Raw genomic sequence first — 16,872 nt, 5'->3', positions numbered from 1 at the left:
GGAAACTGCGTTGTCATCCTTAAGGCCAACCAATATCCAGAGGATCCATCAACATACTTTAATGATGAGACTGCTAGGATCGTAAGAGTTAACCTTAGTTGCTTACCAAGTAAGTTGCTATGTTCCAGACATAGGGCTAGACAAGCGGGTGGGAGTGTGATCTGCTATTCATTCCCGAGCTTTTGACTTTATGGGATGCGGAAAAGCGACCACTGGCTTTAACCAGTCTTTCTTTTTGGACTCCTTCCGTTGTTTCTTGAGTTGACATCGATCTCAAACATTTCAACCACCGGTCGCTACTACCCTTTTCAGTGGAAATTCTCAAGGTAAGAGGAATTCTTTCTTATCACCTTCGCTCTCACATTGTACCTACCTACCTAACCATTACTGCTGCCACATTCTGATAGTCGTCCACATGACATCCTCAACATTGCATCCATACCACCATCAAGCCCGCCGTTGCATCAAGAATATTGAACATAGACTTTGAACACTCGACTGATACTGATAATGTTATGAAGTAGTGATTTCCCGCCCGTCATGGCCGACAACAACCCAGACCCTGAGCCTCAACAGGGTGCTGCTGAACAGCCAGAAGAGGCCAAGTTTTGTTGTGTGAAACTACCAGCACTCAGAAAAGACTATGAAACACAGGCTGGCCTAGAAGGCCGTAAAGAAGTATTGGAACCGAGACTTCTAGATACCATGGATCCGAGATGGTCATCTAGTTTTCAGGAGATTGTTGCACCAAACAACGAGCGCTTCCCCAGACCCGACGACAATGAAACCGCGTCTTCTGAGACACTAACTATCGACCCGAGACTTCAAGAAGCAACTCCTCCGCGAAAGGTCTTCGACTTTTTGTCTGAACCTCCAAAGCGACCTGAAATTCCCGAACCACGGCTCGCCAACCGCTGGATCAGTGAACGGAGACTCCCTCCGCTACAGCTACAGCAGAAATGCTGGTTGGCAGAAGATAGACCAGGCCAAGGACCCCGTTTGTTCTATTACACTCCTACCCCCAGGGAGCAAGAAAACAACGGAGTCGCTTATCCCCAGAATGGCCAAGAGCCACCAGACCGATGGCAGTACCAGTCCAGTCCCTACCTCTCGCCTTCAAACCAATCTGGTCTCTATTTTGGAAACTCTGAAGCTAGTGTGAGGAGAGTCTAGTAGAGACACAACTTGGATGTTGAGCTCTGTGCCCTAGGTCAAACTTGAGTAGGCCAGTTGTATAAGCTGTGCTGATATGGGAGTAGTGGAGAACATGCGTCCCATTTGCCTCTGGGATGAGTAGTATGTTGGGATATTAGGCCACAAAGGAAAAGGATCCATAGCCCAGTTGTATGCAGCCCTTGGCGAATGAATAAAAAGACCTGGAGCCTGTCAAGTCCCAATACTGGATCACCCGCAAGTGGATATGCGCACGACCAGCCGTCGCCCGTTCCTCTAGACGTTCAGACGTTTAGTATGCGATCCGGAGTTAAGGAGTTACACATTGGACTCTTGATTCACGTGGGCAAGAAGAAAGGCCATCACCGTCCAACCGTTCGTTTCATTCACCCCCACTCTACCCCAGAAATATATAACGCCAATCAGCCCGAAAGCTGTAATCCCATAATGCGCCGTCGCTCTCGTACTTCAAAAGCGTATAATCCCAAAACCCACCACTAATACATGCGAAAGAAGAAAGTTCGAAGTGCATTTTCTACCCTATTTCAACCCATATTTGAAGCTTGCTTATTTGAAAGACTTAATCCTGTGGTACAATGCTGTGTCGTAAAAGTTGTAGTTGGGGTCGAGTTCACAGAATGGATGCTGAGAGAGAAGCACGTCTGCTGTAGGACGATCGAAGGGGTTTCTGTCGACTTGTTAGCATTGCTTGCGAAGCTGTGGCTGCAGAACTTACACTTGGAAACAATCCATCATAAAAGCCACGGCTAATGGGCCAAGCGTATCCTGGATGTCCTCGGGGATCGGTGGTCTCTCGCCATTGGCGATTTTGTAGATGGCGCCAACGGCCTCCTCCTTAGCCCAAGGGCGTTTGCCAGAAAACATCTCCAGAACCACACAGCCCAAACTCCAAATATCTACCTTGGCGCTGTAGCCTTCTCCCTGGGACCGAATGACCTCGGGGGCCATCCAAAAGACCGAGCCTTGCATCGAGTTGGTCTTGTCGTTGCCGTAGATGTTGTCAGTCTTCTTGGAGATACCGAAATCACTGATCTTGCAAGTTCCGTCCAGATCGAGCAGAATGTTGTCGGCCTTAAGATCACGGTGGAGAATACCCTCTCGGTGCAGATAAGCCAGACCTGAGAGTGTTTGTCGTGTCAATGAAGAGACAACAGACTCTTCAAACTTGCCATGCTTTCGCAGACACGATCCAATACTGCCACCAGAAATATACTCAAGGAAGATGCTGATGCTGGTTTCCTTTCGCTCGCAACCCAGGTACTGCACAATGTTGATATGGTCCAAATGCTGCATAGTGTCGATTTCCTGGTCGAGCGCTGCAACGAGCTCCTTCATCTTGTTCTTGTCTCCGCCAGCAGCCTTGGGGTTGACTTCGACTTCCTTGACAGCCAAGAACTCTCCAGTAGTAGCATTCATACCCAGGTAGACGCGACCATAAGTACCCTTGCCGATAAGCTGACCCTTGAACCACCTAAATGTCGTCTGTCGCTTCGGTACTGTGTCTTGAGGAATTTGGGGCATGACCACACTACCTCGCCTGTCTGGTCGAATCTGCACAATGTTGGCGTTGAACATCTTGGTGCTCTTCCGGCGCATGATGTTGGTTGCAGCTGACTGTCCTTTGCCTTGGCTGGTCGAGTTTGTTCGCTTGTTGGCTTCGTGTGCACCACGTGCAACTTCACGGATAGACTTCATACGACCAAGACCACCTGAGCGTCGGATACTCCTCTGAGCCACTGATGTAGGTCGCTGTTGGTCAAGGGCCTTCAGAGTCGACTCATCGGAGCCGAGAGTGTCATTTTCGTTGTAAAGAGAGGGTGTTCGAGAAGGTGGAATCGCGGCTGGTGGTGTTTGCTGAGCGTAGTTCGATACTGCTGGCTGCGGCGGTGCCGCATTTTGTGCCTGTTGCTCGATATTTGTCTCTGAACCCTCAGCAATCGGAGATGGTGGCATTCCACCCTCGCCAGGCTCGTCGAGGACAGGTTGATCAAGATCCAAGTTGGGGAAGAAGTCGTCGAGGTTGTTGATAAGGGCGTCCGTGGGAGGTCGGTTAGCCCAGACATCCTTCTCAATGAACGATTTTCGTCGACCAAGCTTGCTTTCTTTGTCCTTCTCTTCCGACTCCCATGTTTCAGAGCGAGGTGTCGTCGGTTTCTGCCCACGACCTGCGTCCTCGTTACTGCCCAGATTCACTCCACTGCCATACGATTTGGGCGATTCAAAGGCAACAGACAGACCTTTCCTCGAGCGCTCTGTTTTTACAGTAAGACTTGGACGTTTGCCATGGCCGTTTGCATCCACATTTGCGGCAGCAGCTTTGCCCTTGTTACGATTAGCAATCGGAATTGCGAAAAGCCCATCATCAGAATCATCTCCACTGTCATCGTCAGCTGGCGGTGCTGGGGCTGGCTTTGCGAACTGCACATCCGAGTCCTCGAACTCTGGTTCTGGTCCATGGGAAGCACGTCGTTGGGTAGATGATTGTTGACTCGGTGGAAACGAAGGCCTTGGGCGATTCGAGTTGGGGCTCATCTCAGCAGGAGATGTGGCCCGGGGGACTGTTGCATTGAATTTAGCATCTACTGTAGGGCTGGGACTGAGCAGGAAAGATGAATCGCTGGGCGAGTAATCTGGTACAATGAAGGGCAGGTTCTTCTTGCTCCAGGTTACGTTACCCGAGGTCGATTTCGATGATGACGTCGTACTAGGACTGCCTCGACCTTGAGAGGGTTCAACGCTAGAGAAGGTGTCCTTACCTCCAGGGATCGAATGTGTTGATGATCGAGAGGGGGACGAGGCACGGCCGTTCTTCGCAGATTGTCCGATTGCGCTTAGGTTTCTACCCATGCCTGCGAGGGCGGCTCCAATGCCAGGCGCTGGTGAAGGTGTTGGCTTGTTGGTTCTCTTTGTCTTCTCCGTCATCTCGTTTTCTGGGTAACGTTTTGAAGGATATCCCTCCAGGCTGCTGCTGGAGGTTCGCATGCTTGCCCCAGTCTTTCTGCTCAATGAGTTGGCCTTGATCAAAGTCGCAGAAGGATCACTGGGTGGTGCGGGAGGTCGCCTCTGAGGGAATAGTGGTTCAGGTCGCTTATCCTCATAGGGTGACTCGCGAGGTTGGTCAAAGTCGACGTTTCGACCCACGATACCAGGTCCGAGTGTCTCTGAAGGACTGCCCTTCATTGCTGCCTGTTTTCTCTTGGCCAAATATTCTTGCTGTTTTCTTTCCATTTCGGCTCTGTATTGTTTTGCCTCCCGTGCCACCTTGTCCTCAGCCTTTTCATCTATCAAGGTGTTGGATCGTGAAGTTGGGGGTGATGAGCTAGAACGCTGTCTGCTATTCTGTTGAGCATCTTCAGTAGTCGTTCCGGGAGCAAGGTAAGCAGGAGACACTACTACAGGAACCTCAGGCTTGGCAGGACCGCTGGAAATGGGGGCAACTCCTGGAGGTGTTACAAAGAACTTGAGTGTTCCAAGAGGGTCACCTTTCGCTCGCTTGACAATGACCAAACTCGGGTCGTCCAGAGGATCCACGTGTTCAAACTTGCCAACCTCTGTAAGGTAGATGTACGAGTTTTCATAATCGCCCAGACCCAGGTGCATGCATATCACTTGACGCACTTCAGTTGCTGTCTCTGCTTCGGTGATATCACACATTCGGTAGTTCCAGTAATCCATAGTGGCAAGGACATATGTCCTCACAGCGCTGATCCTTTTCTGCCGTAGGTTCAGAGTATTGCCGTTTCTATCATCACCTAATGTCGAGCCAGAGAGATCAAGATTGGTATCACTTCCATTGGTTCCTCGAACACCCAACCCAACAGGTCGGATAGATCCTTGTGGAGAAACAGGGGAAGCTTCCATTTCTTCGGGAGACGGATATGCACCGTCATCTTTTGTTTGCCTCTTTTTCCTGGACAGAAAGCTGAGAAAGCTCTTGGAGTCTTTGGCTGAAGAAGGAGTTTCTCCGCCTGCCGACCTATCGCCTCCATCTGAGGGAGAGTGGCGTGATCGCGCATCGTGGTTTCGAGAATGAACAATATCCCCTAGGTTCATGTTCCGACTGAGTAGCGAGGCGGCATCTGATGGCACACCAGATCCATATATAGCTGCATTAGAGGCCACTGAATCCAGGCTGCTCCTAGAGCGATGGCCAGCTTTTAGTGCACTGGGTGATTGGGAGAGAATCGGCGTGGTCGTCGAAGTATATAGTGCTGGAGGAATGCCTGGACTGCCAGTAGGACTCGCCGAGTGAATAGCAGGAGCACGGAATGTGGCCTCACTGGACTCACTGACGTTGGGGCTGTGACGACGCGCTCCATCTGTATCAACATGCTTCAGAATATTGCGATGATTAGACTCAGAGTTAACGTTGGACGCGCTAATGCTGTTTGGTAATGTAGTAGATCTTGTTTGGGAAAACCTGCGACTGCTAAAACCAGGACCAGGGGCGTTGAGAGGTGTCTGGGAAAAGTCAGTAAGAATTCAGCATTTACGGTACCAATTGGGGTCAACAAACATTAGGCGAGTCCATGGGATCAGTTCCAGCGCTTGGTAGGTTGTTCCCATGTCCGCCGTTGAGGGATTCTTTCCGGGCGTGGTTCGTTGAAACTTTAGACACATCAGCGGGTCGACCAGTTACGATGCTTCGAATTAGTCTTCGCATTCGCTTGCCCTCTTCTCGCTCTCGTGGCTGATCCCAACCGGTTCGACTGTTGGTACACTCCTGGGCGAGCCTGGGATACACCTGCTGATGCATCATACCAAAATTACCACGTCCGCCGTGGCCACTACCGAGTTCGAGAAATTGCGCTCCGTGAAGGTTGAGGGCTCTGAAGGTCTCCTGCCAGTCTTTGGAGAACTGGTTCTGGGCCAACCAAATCAACACGGTATCGAGGGGCCACTGGGCAGCGATTTCTGGTGGGATGGAGCCGGGAGGGGTGGCATTTGAAGAATTGGAGGTACCGCGCGGCTGGGCGTTATTGGCAGTATAGAGGCGCTCTCTTGTAGCCTCGTCCATGGAGGTTGTGGCATTTGCGTCAGTTCCGCTCTGTGGCGTTGTAACGGGCCGTGATGTCTGCGAGTTGACAGTCAGGGTTGGGTCTTCGGGTCCAAAGGCGGGGATACCAACTCCCTCTCCGTACGTGTCGCCCTGCGGAATGTAGGTCGCACTCATGGCCTCATTCGGCGGGGGAGGTGGAGGGATAGAGACTGTTTGCCCAGCGGCGATCTGAGCGTGTAACTTTGGGTTGTACGGCTGGTGCTGGCTGCTGGGCGGCGGTGGGGGGATGTTGAATCCTGACCGGCCGTCGTACATGCGCCCAAAGGCACCGTGCCACGGAGGTTGCTGGCCAAGGGCACTGGCCGGAGGCGGACCGGGAGGTGGGGGGAGCGCAACACCGGAGGAGCCCGGAGCCGTGTTATATCGAGGAAGCGGCGGCGGCGGAGGTAGGTTCATCATATTGGGCATATGGCCGGTATTCGGACCTCCCGTGGGGGGCGGCGGCGGCGGAGGGACCTGGTAGGCCCTCGTGGGATCGGTGCCCGAGACATGTCTCTGGTTTGCCTGATACATGATGGACGGCGCGGGGGGCAACCCGCCTCGAGGAACAAAGTGGGCAGAGTTGTTGTCGACAGCAGACGGCGGCGAGGTGTGTTGTCGAAGAAGAGAATTAGGTGTATGCGATGGAGACGTAGAAGCAGAAACAGAAGCACCAGCAGCGGCGGCAGCAGCAGCGCTGGCGCTAGTGGTCGAAGCCCTTGGACGTAAGCTCGAAGAAGATGAGACAGGGTGGAGGTGGAGGAATTGAGCCTGCTCAGCAGTCGTTATGTCGGAGGAGGATGGGCCCAGGGGCCGGGGTCGAGCGTGGTTGTGATTGTGATGGTGCGTTGCTGCAGGCGGATGCGCATGCGCGGGAGGATAGGAAAAAGACGACGGCCCCGTCGAGGAGGATGAGGACGAAAGGGCATAGGCTGGAGGTTGGTCGTGGTTGTTTGAAGTTGAAGTCCCGTCGACAAGGGCCAGGTCCTGAAGACTGGGTCTCGAAGAGGAACGGAACCTGGCGGTTGCAAGTGCCTGAGCCTTAGCCTGGGCTTGGCTGTGAAGAGAAGCGGTGGTGATCTCTGGACTCGTCGAAGTCACGGTGTTTGTGACGAGTTCTTGGGACTTAGGTTGAGGTTGAGGCTGAGATTGAGATCGAAAACCCTGAGCCCGAGCCTGAACGTGAACCTGAGCCTGCTGTTGCGCCTGGGCCAAAGCTGCTGGTGGCAGGTCGAAATTGGCAGCGGGACGGTTAACCCGTCGCAAGCTATCGCTACCCTTCATGGCTTGTATCTGCGGTGGAGTAACATGTCGAGGTGGGTCGTCTTGACAAGGATCCTGGGGGCCTGGGGGGGCAGACCAGACCAAGCTAGGATAGAGTAGGATGCTGAGATGTCAGGGATTGTTCCAGTGGAGGAGTGAATAGCAGATGGGCGATTGTGGGTGGACGAGAGGCGGCGACAAGCTGACAGTTGAGATGTATGGGATGGATGGTATAAGATGGACAGTGAGAGAGGAGAGAGAACACGTGCAATGGACGATGGTTTCTGTTTAAACAAAGAGACGGGAAAAGCGACTAGACTACATTGATAGTGCTGTAAGACCCTATCTGCTTATGGGCTACGGATACTATACGCCGTGAGTTTTGTCCTAAGCCGTTTCGATAAAGAGACGGGAAACTCTGTTTTCTCCTCAGATCTCCTCACCAACAAAGCCACAGCCATCACATCAATCTGCTGCGCCGTGTCCTCGTCGGGCTGTTCAGCCTTCAGCTAGAGGGCGTCTGGCGCTTAGCGACAGCTGAGATGGTGTGTAGAGAGTGTGAATACCACCTTCAGAGTGCAGACAACATACGCTAGTTTCTGATCTCTAGCAAATCGGCATGATCCCAAAGTCGCCTGTCTTGGTTGATGGGGGCACCAACTGTCGACTCTATTTATTACTATACTCTTTCAAAATGTAGAATTATCAATGGCTCATCGAAAGTGTTACTGTAGCAGTAGCAGTAATCGTATCAAGCACGTCAATGATGAACTCCTTGCTTGCTACACGCGACATACAGCTATAGCGCCACCATAATAAGCCCTGGCTCAGCCAGCCTGCCCGTGCTCTCCATCTTCCCCTCCATCAGAATACCCTGGCTTGACTAGTCGCCTAGTAGGGGGAAGAAAAAGTAGATAGTTGAAGCTTGGGCTTTTTTATACAAGAACTCCTCTCCAGACCCAGATAAAATTTATAGAAAAGTAGACCGATACGTCCTGTTGTCACTGATTCTATCAATGTCTAATTTTTAGTTAGATTAAACCTCCTGTAATGGTAATATACCATTATCATGAACAATTTCTGAATTTCATCTTTTTCTTCCCCTAAGAGAGGGGCTACTTTTGTACACGGAACCCCTGGCCAGGAACCCATGGCATCTCGGATATCAGAGATCATCAATACGAGACTGTTCCTGACTAGACGGCACCTCGAAGTTAATTCACGGTAAGGAAAAAAGTCTCCTGACCCAGGACGGTGGAAATCTCCACATGATAACCATTCCCTCGGCTCTTCGAATTATCACGGATAAAAGGCCCCCTTTCTGTGGCGTCGCACTAGGCAAATGGCTCTTTATCAGAAACTCTTTACTCTGCCGAGAGTGGTAAGGACATCGCGGCACAATCATCATCATAGCGTCCGGAGAATCGATTGATCATGGTCAAGTGTTTCGTGGTCAAGATGTATGTACGTCGTTCAATAGCGTTGTCTTCGTATCGAAATTACCCAATCGTAAAGCCAATTTCCCATGGGCTGGACTATCCGAGTATACCATATAAACTTTCCCACGGGAACGGTTTCAACTTCCATCCCAACGTGTCCAATTTGGAAGTGTAGTTGTTCTTAAACATTACAGATCTAAACGCCCGTGTCCCGTAACATGCTCGCCCAACGTAACTCAAACTAGAATCCATGCGCTTACATACGCGCCTCATCAAAACAAGGCTCAGCTCACATAACACTGCAGCTTCCAAAGTTAAACCCATAGCCCTGCTGGCATTGCTCCAGATAACCAGCATCCTCTTCAGATCCTACGGGAACATTGTATTTCCGTGCAAGACCCGAAACTTTGAGGTTCTGTTCACCCTCTGTATGCCACCACTTAAGCATCTGAAGCGGCGTGCCCTCTTCATCATCTATGCTTAGCTCCCACTTGCCTGAAGTCACGGCTACTTGACACTGGTCCTTGGGGAAATGGTATTCGGGCAAGAACACAACCGTAGGAGCATCATCAGGTGCAGCCTTCTGTGCTTTAACCTTGAGGACATATGTGCATTGTTTCAAGTCAAACCCAGTGGACACAACATCACCGTACACCACTGTGGGTGTTGGACGCACATAAGCTTCAGCAGCACGATAGCCAGGGGCGTTAGTCAGCTGAGGGTCCTTAGCTGAGGGTGCGGAGCTGATTGATGGGTTGGTGAGTGTTCGTTTGAGGTTGTCGGGTGTAACGTTTCGATCATCGGCCACGTCCTTCTTCGCATTCGTAGCAGTCGCGGTCCTTGCCAAATCTAATGTCGACTGCGAGTATTCGGGAAGAGGAGATTCCGGAAGAGTTTTGTCGTCAAGTGAAAGAATGGACAAATCCTCCCCATTCCAAAAGTCGCCCCGCGCATGGTCGTTCCTGGCACAATATGTCCACAAGCAATGTCCCTCAATTTGAGATCCCTCCACCGCAAAATAATTGGCATCCATCGCTGCTGACTGGCTCGAATAGTCACCTGTCTTATAGGCCTTCTTATCGTCCATATCGTAGGGGATGCCGAATTCTGACAGTACGCATGGATGCTTTCCGATGCGATCGAGACCTTCCTGTCTTAACGTTGCGAGTTGGTCACGGAGACAGTTGCGAATAGCAGTCTCTCCAATTCTGATAGCCAAAGCCGGATGCCAGTACTTGCCGCGCAGAACTCCAACCACATCGACGTTCCATGTGCTGTTCCAGTGCTTGGTCATGAGCGTGATGCCATCGTAGTAGTGCGGGGTGAAAGCCATTCGGGGGTCGTCATCTTCGGTTCCTTTGATCTCGGGCGGTAATTCGAGGGTGGGGAATTGCATGAGCATGATACAGTCCGAATGAACAGCTCGGCATGTCTTGACGTATTTGCGCCAGAAGTCCATGAAATATGTGTTGGTGAACTGCGGGTAGTCGATCAGCTTACCAGTGTTGGGGTTTTTAGCAAAGTAATCCTTGCGAAGGAGAGTGTCAGTCTTGGGATCCCAAACTCCATGCTGTGCCCAAATGCACTGCCCAAGTCTCCAGTCAGGGTCGCGCTTCCATCCATATCGTGAGTCGTCGTAGTCTTCTGGCAGCCATGCGATCTCGCCGTGAGGGTCCACTAGTGTGCTTCCAGTCTTGTAGGGACCGATACCACCCATTTCCCATGTATCGACTTCACACGCTCGGCCCATACCAGTCAACATCGTCTGCCACATGGTTGGACATGTTCCCTTCTTCAGAGGGTGTTCTTTGGGGATGACAGTAAGATCCTTGTAACCAGTCATGCCCTTGTTTGGCTCGTTCATACTCTCCCATCCAATAACGACGACGTTCTCCAAGTCTCCTGCCTCATGGATTCTCTGGGCGAGTTGGCCGCATGCTCTCATGAAGTGATCCTGTAGATAATCCTGGATGTTGACGCCGTCGATGATACACTTGGGAGCGAAATCTTTACCGGCGAAGAACAGAGTGAAGATGGTTCCAGCTGCTAGTCTGTAGTAGTTTGTCGACCAAATCATCTTTGGAAATTCTTCAGGATTTGGGTAAGTGTTATGAACAATAGCGGCTTCGGTCGCAGCGAAGCTCTGTGGGTTAAGACCACATGCATATAATGTCCAGAGTGGTGCTCCTGAGCCACCGGTGAAACGAGACCAAACGTCCTGGTGAGGATCCATAAATATATAAAAGCCATATTCCTTCGCTATCCTCAGGATATCGATTGTGTGCTGAATGAAGTCCTCGTCATATTTGCCAGGACCTGCCGCCTCGAGCGCCTCCCATGTAAAGATATAACGGATAGTGTTGAAACCGTATCGTCTCAAGCGCGCAAAGTGAGATCGCGCATCTTCCTTGGGGAAAGGGCGCTGATGGAAAGTCACGTTATCGCCGTCGAAGAAGTCGGTGGGAACATGGGATGGCTGGTCGGGTTCACTTGGAAGTTTGGCATCGGCGGCGAGATTGATACCACGAAGGACGACTTGACGGCCGTGACCATCACGGAACTGGCCGTCTTCAATTAACAAGCGAAAAGACGACATGGCTTGTCCTTCTATAGACTACTATGTCGGTGTCGAAAGAGCGGGATGGGGGAAGAAACGAGGGAAACTGGGAAGAGTCCAGCCAAGCTAAGTACGTTAGCTGGGGGCAACGCTTGACGATGACGTTCCAAGGCTTGTCTCCTGGGGATGACAGGGGTAAGGTGAGAGGACCCCTGTTAGTCAGCAGAGATATATATACTAGGTAGGTTGTCGGTTAATAAATGTATGAGAGCTAAAGATTATAATAGATGGGTATTCGTGAAATCAAAGAGTAGAAAAAGGCCAAACCGTTAACCGATACACCTGCAGAGTCATGAACGTCTGTCTACTGGTTCGTTTTTCCAGGTCATGAGGGTCATGGACATGAACGGTTCGTTCATCAGCTCTCCAGTTCCCCCACCTTCCGGGGTTTATCTTGAGCCCGAACATCAGCCGACAGGATCCGTATTCGCTCAGTGAAGAGGGCAAGCCACTTTCAATAAATAGACTGACAGCAATGATATGAATATTCATAGACGTCATGGGAATGAGCATGAATCGTAAAGCTGAGACAAGAGTAATATTTAAAGTATGCATGATCCGCAACCAGGATTACAAACAAAAGCATGACCGCTTTGATCGTGTCTCAAGACTAAAATAACAATCCCCATTAGATAAAGTCGTGCCTCATCCAAGATGACAGACAGTCAAAGCCGAGAATACGAACCCGCGGGTATAGAGCGCGAATAAACTAGCAGGAAATACTACGCAAGACGTCGGACATGTTCCCATTTGCACGGTCGTATTCGTCATTCTATGGATCCTAAAAATGGCTTTAGCTTTATTTTAGGCGCTAAAACGAATGCCGTTCCCAGAAAAGTTTAGTCAGCTCAGATCTCATCATGTCCGTGTAAGCGAAGCGAAGGAGCTTCCATTGTCCGAGGGATGGAGAGTCACTTCACTTTCCCTCGGGTAAGACAAGGTTTTGGTCTGTTTTATTTGATTTAATTACAGTTGTGCTACTCTACTTTACTCTACCAACGTGTAAGCTCAAGATTCGTAATAATAATCCTTCGTATGTGTGTGCCATGCGTGAGACTCGATAATTTATACTAGTAATAATTCACTGTTTGTCGTCAGCTTCATCCTTCTTTCTCACTCAACTCTTACGTTAACTTTTAGGTCTGAAACTTGGTCAGATACTAAGCTCAAATCAATGACAGCCCGATTACTATGACCGAAACAGGAATAGTCCTTCGGCCTCGCAAATCGGACATTTTACGCAATTACAAATGCGAAAATCCGCTGGCCGTTAGTTAACTCCGCTAGGTCACTCACTTATCCATGCCTACTGGCCTACAAATCCATCCCCCATTTCTTTTTCACCATTGTACTGTATCAAAGCATAACATATCATTCTAGAAGCTCTCCTTTTACAGCTTCAGAACCCCTTGTCTCGTCTCCAGAGCTTTCTCTGTATGGCTGAATAACCTTCTTACCTTTGACAGAGTCCCTGGAAATCTGTCACTGACCCACACACATTTACCGGCACTTCTGCTATTCCTGTTGTGGCTCGCACTAATAGACCAGCAACTCGAATCACCCCTACGATTGAGCTTTTCTCTGCTCCGGTAAGAGCTGGGATTTAACGGAATCTAAATTTCGACCTCGAATTTCTTAATTTTTGTGTTTTGGACTCTCCCGGTCCAAGTCTTGAAGCGGTCCGGCGCTTCCGTTGGTCGAGACGGAGACTTTCCCCGGTCTGCTCGGAAATACTTCACAAAGCCCATGACGACGCCAAAAGACTTTGGTTGTTTAGATTTGATGGTTTCTTGATTCTCTGCCCATCGCGTATCTCTATAGCCTCGTGGCTTTTTCAATATCATAATTACATACTATTCTAGAAGGTAGTATGCGCAAGTCAACGACACCACAACCAGCCGGACCAGAGAGCATCTCCTCTTCAAGGGTCTCTAAACTTGCCAGAAGGCCGCACCGCAAGTCAAGGAACGGATGTTTCAACTGCAAAAGAAGAAAAGTCAAGGTAAGTCTTGCTCTGCCTACCTCCAAGCATTCCAGAGCTGACAAGTCTCCAGTGTGACGAGGTGAAGCCTGCGTGCGCCAACTGCGTACGTTTCGGTATTCCTTGCGACTTTGCACCTCAACCACTATCTAGCGACGATTCAGCTCCCCATAGGTCTCCTCCAGAGATCATATCAGTCCTGGCAGAGCCTGTCGCGACACCGCGTCGAGGTCCTGGTAGGCCGCGCAAGGACTGGGCTGCCCTCACGCGACCACCGCCTCCTCCTCCAGCGTCAGCATCAGATAGAGCCACGACATCTCCATCTTCAACGTCAGCTACTCCAGCTTCGTCGTCAACGATATCGAATTCCCAAATTTGTTCCCTCAACGTTGCTGATGCAGAATTACTATTTCACTTTATGACCGATACCTCAAAAACCTTGCACGATGCTGATGACCCTGCTGACCACATCGCATCGTTCTGGGCCAAAAACGTACCCCAAATCGGTCTTTCCTACCACTTTGTCCTACATATGATGTATGCCCTGGCTGGGTATCATCTCGTTTATCAAGAGCCCAGGGGAACGGAACGCCATTCTCAAAATCTTGCTCTCGCAGCACACCATGCAGAACTTGGCATTTCTGAGATGAACAGAACTATAACAAACCTTAACGAGACAAACTGTGGTGCGCTATATGTCGCCGCAGTTCTCGTCTGCTATTGCACCTTCGCTGCTGGCCCAACCGGTCCTGATGATCTGCTCGTATGCGTTGTGGGTGATGGCATCTCGCAAAGGTGGCTTCCGGTAATACACGGCGTTCGGTTGATTCGACAGAGTATCGAACCGGCAACACTCTTTACGGGTCTCATGGCCCCTCTCGGTAGTGGTGGCGCAAAACCGGACGACCCACGACCTGAATATCTGGTCAAGGGGTTCCCACATCTCGATTGGGTTGAACCTCTAGAGGCACTCAGAGGATGGATAGCGTCCCACGAGAACCCAGACACTGCTCTGTATCTGAGAGTTCACAAGTCGCTATGCGACGTGTACGAGGCCAACTATGGCAATTCAAAAGGGACCATCGAAGTCCCGATCACCAACAAACTTGTATTTGGCTGGCTATACCGCATGCAAGACTTGTTCGTCGGCTGTCTTCAACGCAAGGCACCGCAGGCCCTGCTTCTTTTAGCGTACTATGTTCCGTTATTCAAAACGATGGAGAAGTGTTGGTATTTGGATGGGTGGGCGGCGCATTTGCTTGATAGGATAAGGGGGTTGATAAATCCAGATTTGTTGGGTTGGCTAGATTGGCCAGTAGAGATATCTTTACAGCCTGGGAGTATATGAGGTAGAACTAGAAGTAAAATGGATCAACAAACTCGACCTTGGCGGATTTCTCCCTATTCATTTAGTTGGGTCTTTGAAAGCGGATAAACTGAGTCCTTGGATGTGCTCAGCTTGTGATTTCGTGTTCAATACTTGTGACAAGTGGTAGCCAAAGCGAGAATTGAAAAAAGAGATGTGAGTATTTTAGTACTGAGAGACACTGCATATATATAAGAATTTCGCTGTCAACCAACGCATAACCCCAATTCGGCCATGTCCGCCATGACATAGATAGGTAGGAGGGGTTTATGTTAAGCGCCTCAGCCGTTTCCGATGCATCCGCCTCGACCAACGACATCAGTCCCTTTACGAAAACTCGAGATCGAACGCGAAAATACCTTGATAGTTCCACTTCATCCTTTGATACTCAAATGAAGTGCAGCGATGTGGCAATGCGATCGTCGATCTTGTGCATCCATACTTAACATGTAAGTATACGAGCTAAACTTGTGCTTTACGCGTATATGCTCGAAGTACTCTTCAACAATCCCATGACTCGGAATGCTTTCTTCTGAGCGGTCTTGGTTCAGTCGATCTCGTGCGAGTTGTCTTTGGCGGGGTTAGTCCCGATATCCAGTACTGTAATGTGTGTACCACTGACCTGCCGGCTTCGAACAACCCGAGCAGGAGCGTGCCTAGTCCTAGGTCATGGTCACCAGGATTGTATATATGTGTTTTTAACATTCCAGGACCAAACAGTTGATTCCGTTCCACCTTTAACGGGCCCTGAAAATGGTAAGTCTCGCAAATCACTGACCCGCGAATTGGTAATGGCTTTCCTATCATCGCAGACCAGACTTCCTCTGAAAAGCCGCGACGTGGCGCTTTATTTATGAAGGTGACATCAACATCGCTGAACAGAACTTCCTCAGGAATTCTGTTGTGTTTCAACTGTATTCTTTTGCAAGTGCTGCAGTGCGAAGGTTCTCTGAGTGCTTCTGTCCAGTGGCGATGTTCATGATAGTGAATGGAGTGACCATCGACATGCTTCTCGATATGGCACTTTGTCGAGAGTAAGTGCCAATCGGAACCAATCTTGATCACCTCCAAATTGGCGCTCGATCGATGATAAGTGGGAACGTCGGGTATCGGTACTGCATACTGATCATAACGATTGGAAGACGCGGGTTGAGTATGACTGCTCTGGGGTCGCCGACGTCTACGAGGCTTTGTCGAAGAAAGCCTTAGTCTGTCCGATGATGCATTGGATTCACTGCGATAATCACTGGTAGCGTGAGAGGCGTAAGCCCCCTCTTCACTGTATGTCCTAGCAAGTCTCCGGGCGAAGGTTTTAGTGTTATTTTCGGTAGTTATTCGACTTTTTGTGTTTGCTGTTAATGTTGTTTCGTTGGTGTTTTCGGTAGGGCCTGGTGGTATTATTTCGGCATCATCTTGTGTATGGGAAGTCTTGGGCTTAAGGACCAGCTCTAGAGACGACTTTTCCTGCGAGTCTTCGTCCCTGCCCAAGGCTTTGTTTAGTCGGCAGCGAAAACAACGTCTTCCAAGTTCTTCGCATCTCGTACAGCGCTTTGGGGGTTTGGTGCAAGATGATTCAGGCTCTTGGTCGTACAAGTCAATCTCAACTTCGTCGTTCACGTCTCCAAAGATTTCAGCATGTAAAGAGTCCATGATAACTCTATGGTTTAGACTTAGAAAGAAGGATACGAACTCCCAAACACTAATTGCTGTGATAACGGCACCATGAAGCTGCTAAAAGGAACGTTTTCGGGGGTTCTCTCGCCAGGCTTTAGGGTTTACAGAGCGATAAAAGAGCTCTTCGTTGCTCAAATCGAAAGGCTTGTTGGTGTTGAAGAAGTCGGGTGGAAGCCGTGGGTACCGCGATTGGCGTGGAAGGAGATTGATTGGTTTGTTGAGTAATCTGCGACAGTATCTAAAAACCCCAAACATTCTGAGCTCTAAGATTACTGTTTACTGTGACTTGGAAAGTAATGT

General features: G+C 50.1%; 5 protein-coding genes across 5 annotated transcripts; 2 read left to right on the top strand and 3 right to left on the bottom strand.

The window, feature by feature from the left end:
* The first annotated feature begins 195 nt into the window (after nucleotides 1-195).
* On the top strand, nucleotides 196-1,511 carry B0J16DRAFT_59281 (uncharacterized protein). The gene is made up of 2 exons (XM_046134121.1): nucleotides 196-326; nucleotides 522-1,511. The coding sequence occupies exon 2, from the start codon at nucleotides 541-543 to the stop codon at nucleotides 1,171-1,173; it is 633 nt and encodes a 210-aa protein (XP_045986312.1). The 5' UTR covers nucleotides 196-326; nucleotides 522-540; the 3' UTR covers nucleotides 1,174-1,511.
* Nucleotides 1,512-1,518: 7 nt separating this feature from the next.
* On the bottom strand, nucleotides 1,519-7,711 carry B0J16DRAFT_360966 (uncharacterized protein). Its single transcript, XM_046129728.1, has 3 exons — nucleotides 5,711-7,711; nucleotides 1,910-5,655; nucleotides 1,519-1,861 (listed from the first exon to the last, which is right to left on the bottom strand). Exons 1-3 carry the CDS (start codon nucleotides 7,514-7,516, stop codon nucleotides 1,741-1,743), a joined length of 5,673 nt encoding a protein of 1,890 aa, XP_045986311.1. The 5' UTR covers nucleotides 7,517-7,711; the 3' UTR covers nucleotides 1,519-1,740.
* A 1,353-nt stretch (nucleotides 7,712-9,064) lies between these two features.
* On the bottom strand, nucleotides 9,065-11,662 carry B0J16DRAFT_59273 (glycoside hydrolase superfamily). The gene has a single exon (XM_046134120.1). The coding sequence runs from the start codon at nucleotides 11,528-11,530 to the stop codon at nucleotides 9,224-9,226; it is 2,307 nt and encodes a 768-aa protein (XP_045986310.1). The 5' UTR covers nucleotides 11,531-11,662; the 3' UTR covers nucleotides 9,065-9,223.
* Nucleotides 11,663-12,411: 749 nt separating this feature from the next.
* Nucleotides 12,412-14,880, top strand: B0J16DRAFT_316087 (uncharacterized protein; the record flags this gene model as incomplete). The annotated part of the gene is made up of 7 exons (XM_046125293.1): nucleotides 12,412-12,419; nucleotides 12,524-12,553; nucleotides 12,756-12,820; nucleotides 12,949-12,985; nucleotides 13,018-13,140; nucleotides 13,421-13,553; nucleotides 13,606-14,880. The coding sequence occupies 7 exons, from the start codon at nucleotides 12,412-12,414 to the stop codon at nucleotides 14,878-14,880; spliced, it is 1,671 nt and encodes a 556-aa protein (XP_045986309.1).
* A 240-nt stretch (nucleotides 14,881-15,120) lies between these two features.
* Nucleotides 15,121-16,766, bottom strand: B0J16DRAFT_59249 (uncharacterized protein). The gene is made up of 3 exons (XM_046134119.1): nucleotides 15,521-16,766; nucleotides 15,258-15,468; nucleotides 15,121-15,202 (listed from the first exon to the last, which is right to left on the bottom strand). The coding sequence occupies exons 1-2, from the start codon at nucleotides 16,546-16,548 to the stop codon at nucleotides 15,273-15,275; spliced, it is 1,224 nt and encodes a 407-aa protein (XP_045986308.1). The 5' UTR covers nucleotides 16,549-16,766; the 3' UTR covers nucleotides 15,121-15,202; nucleotides 15,258-15,272.
* Between the last annotated feature and the right edge of the window lie 106 nt (nucleotides 16,767-16,872).

The sequence above is a fragment of the Fusarium flagelliforme genome (assembly GCF_020744385.1).
Source record: "Fusarium flagelliforme strain FIESC 12 MPI-CAGE-AA-0113 chromosome Unknown B0J16scaffold_2, whole genome shotgun sequence".
Lineage (NCBI taxonomy): Eukaryota > Fungi > Ascomycota > Sordariomycetes > Hypocreales > Nectriaceae > Fusarium > Fusarium flagelliforme.
Note: the sequence above shows the minus strand (reverse complement) of the source record. Positions and strands in the feature narration are given on the sequence as shown.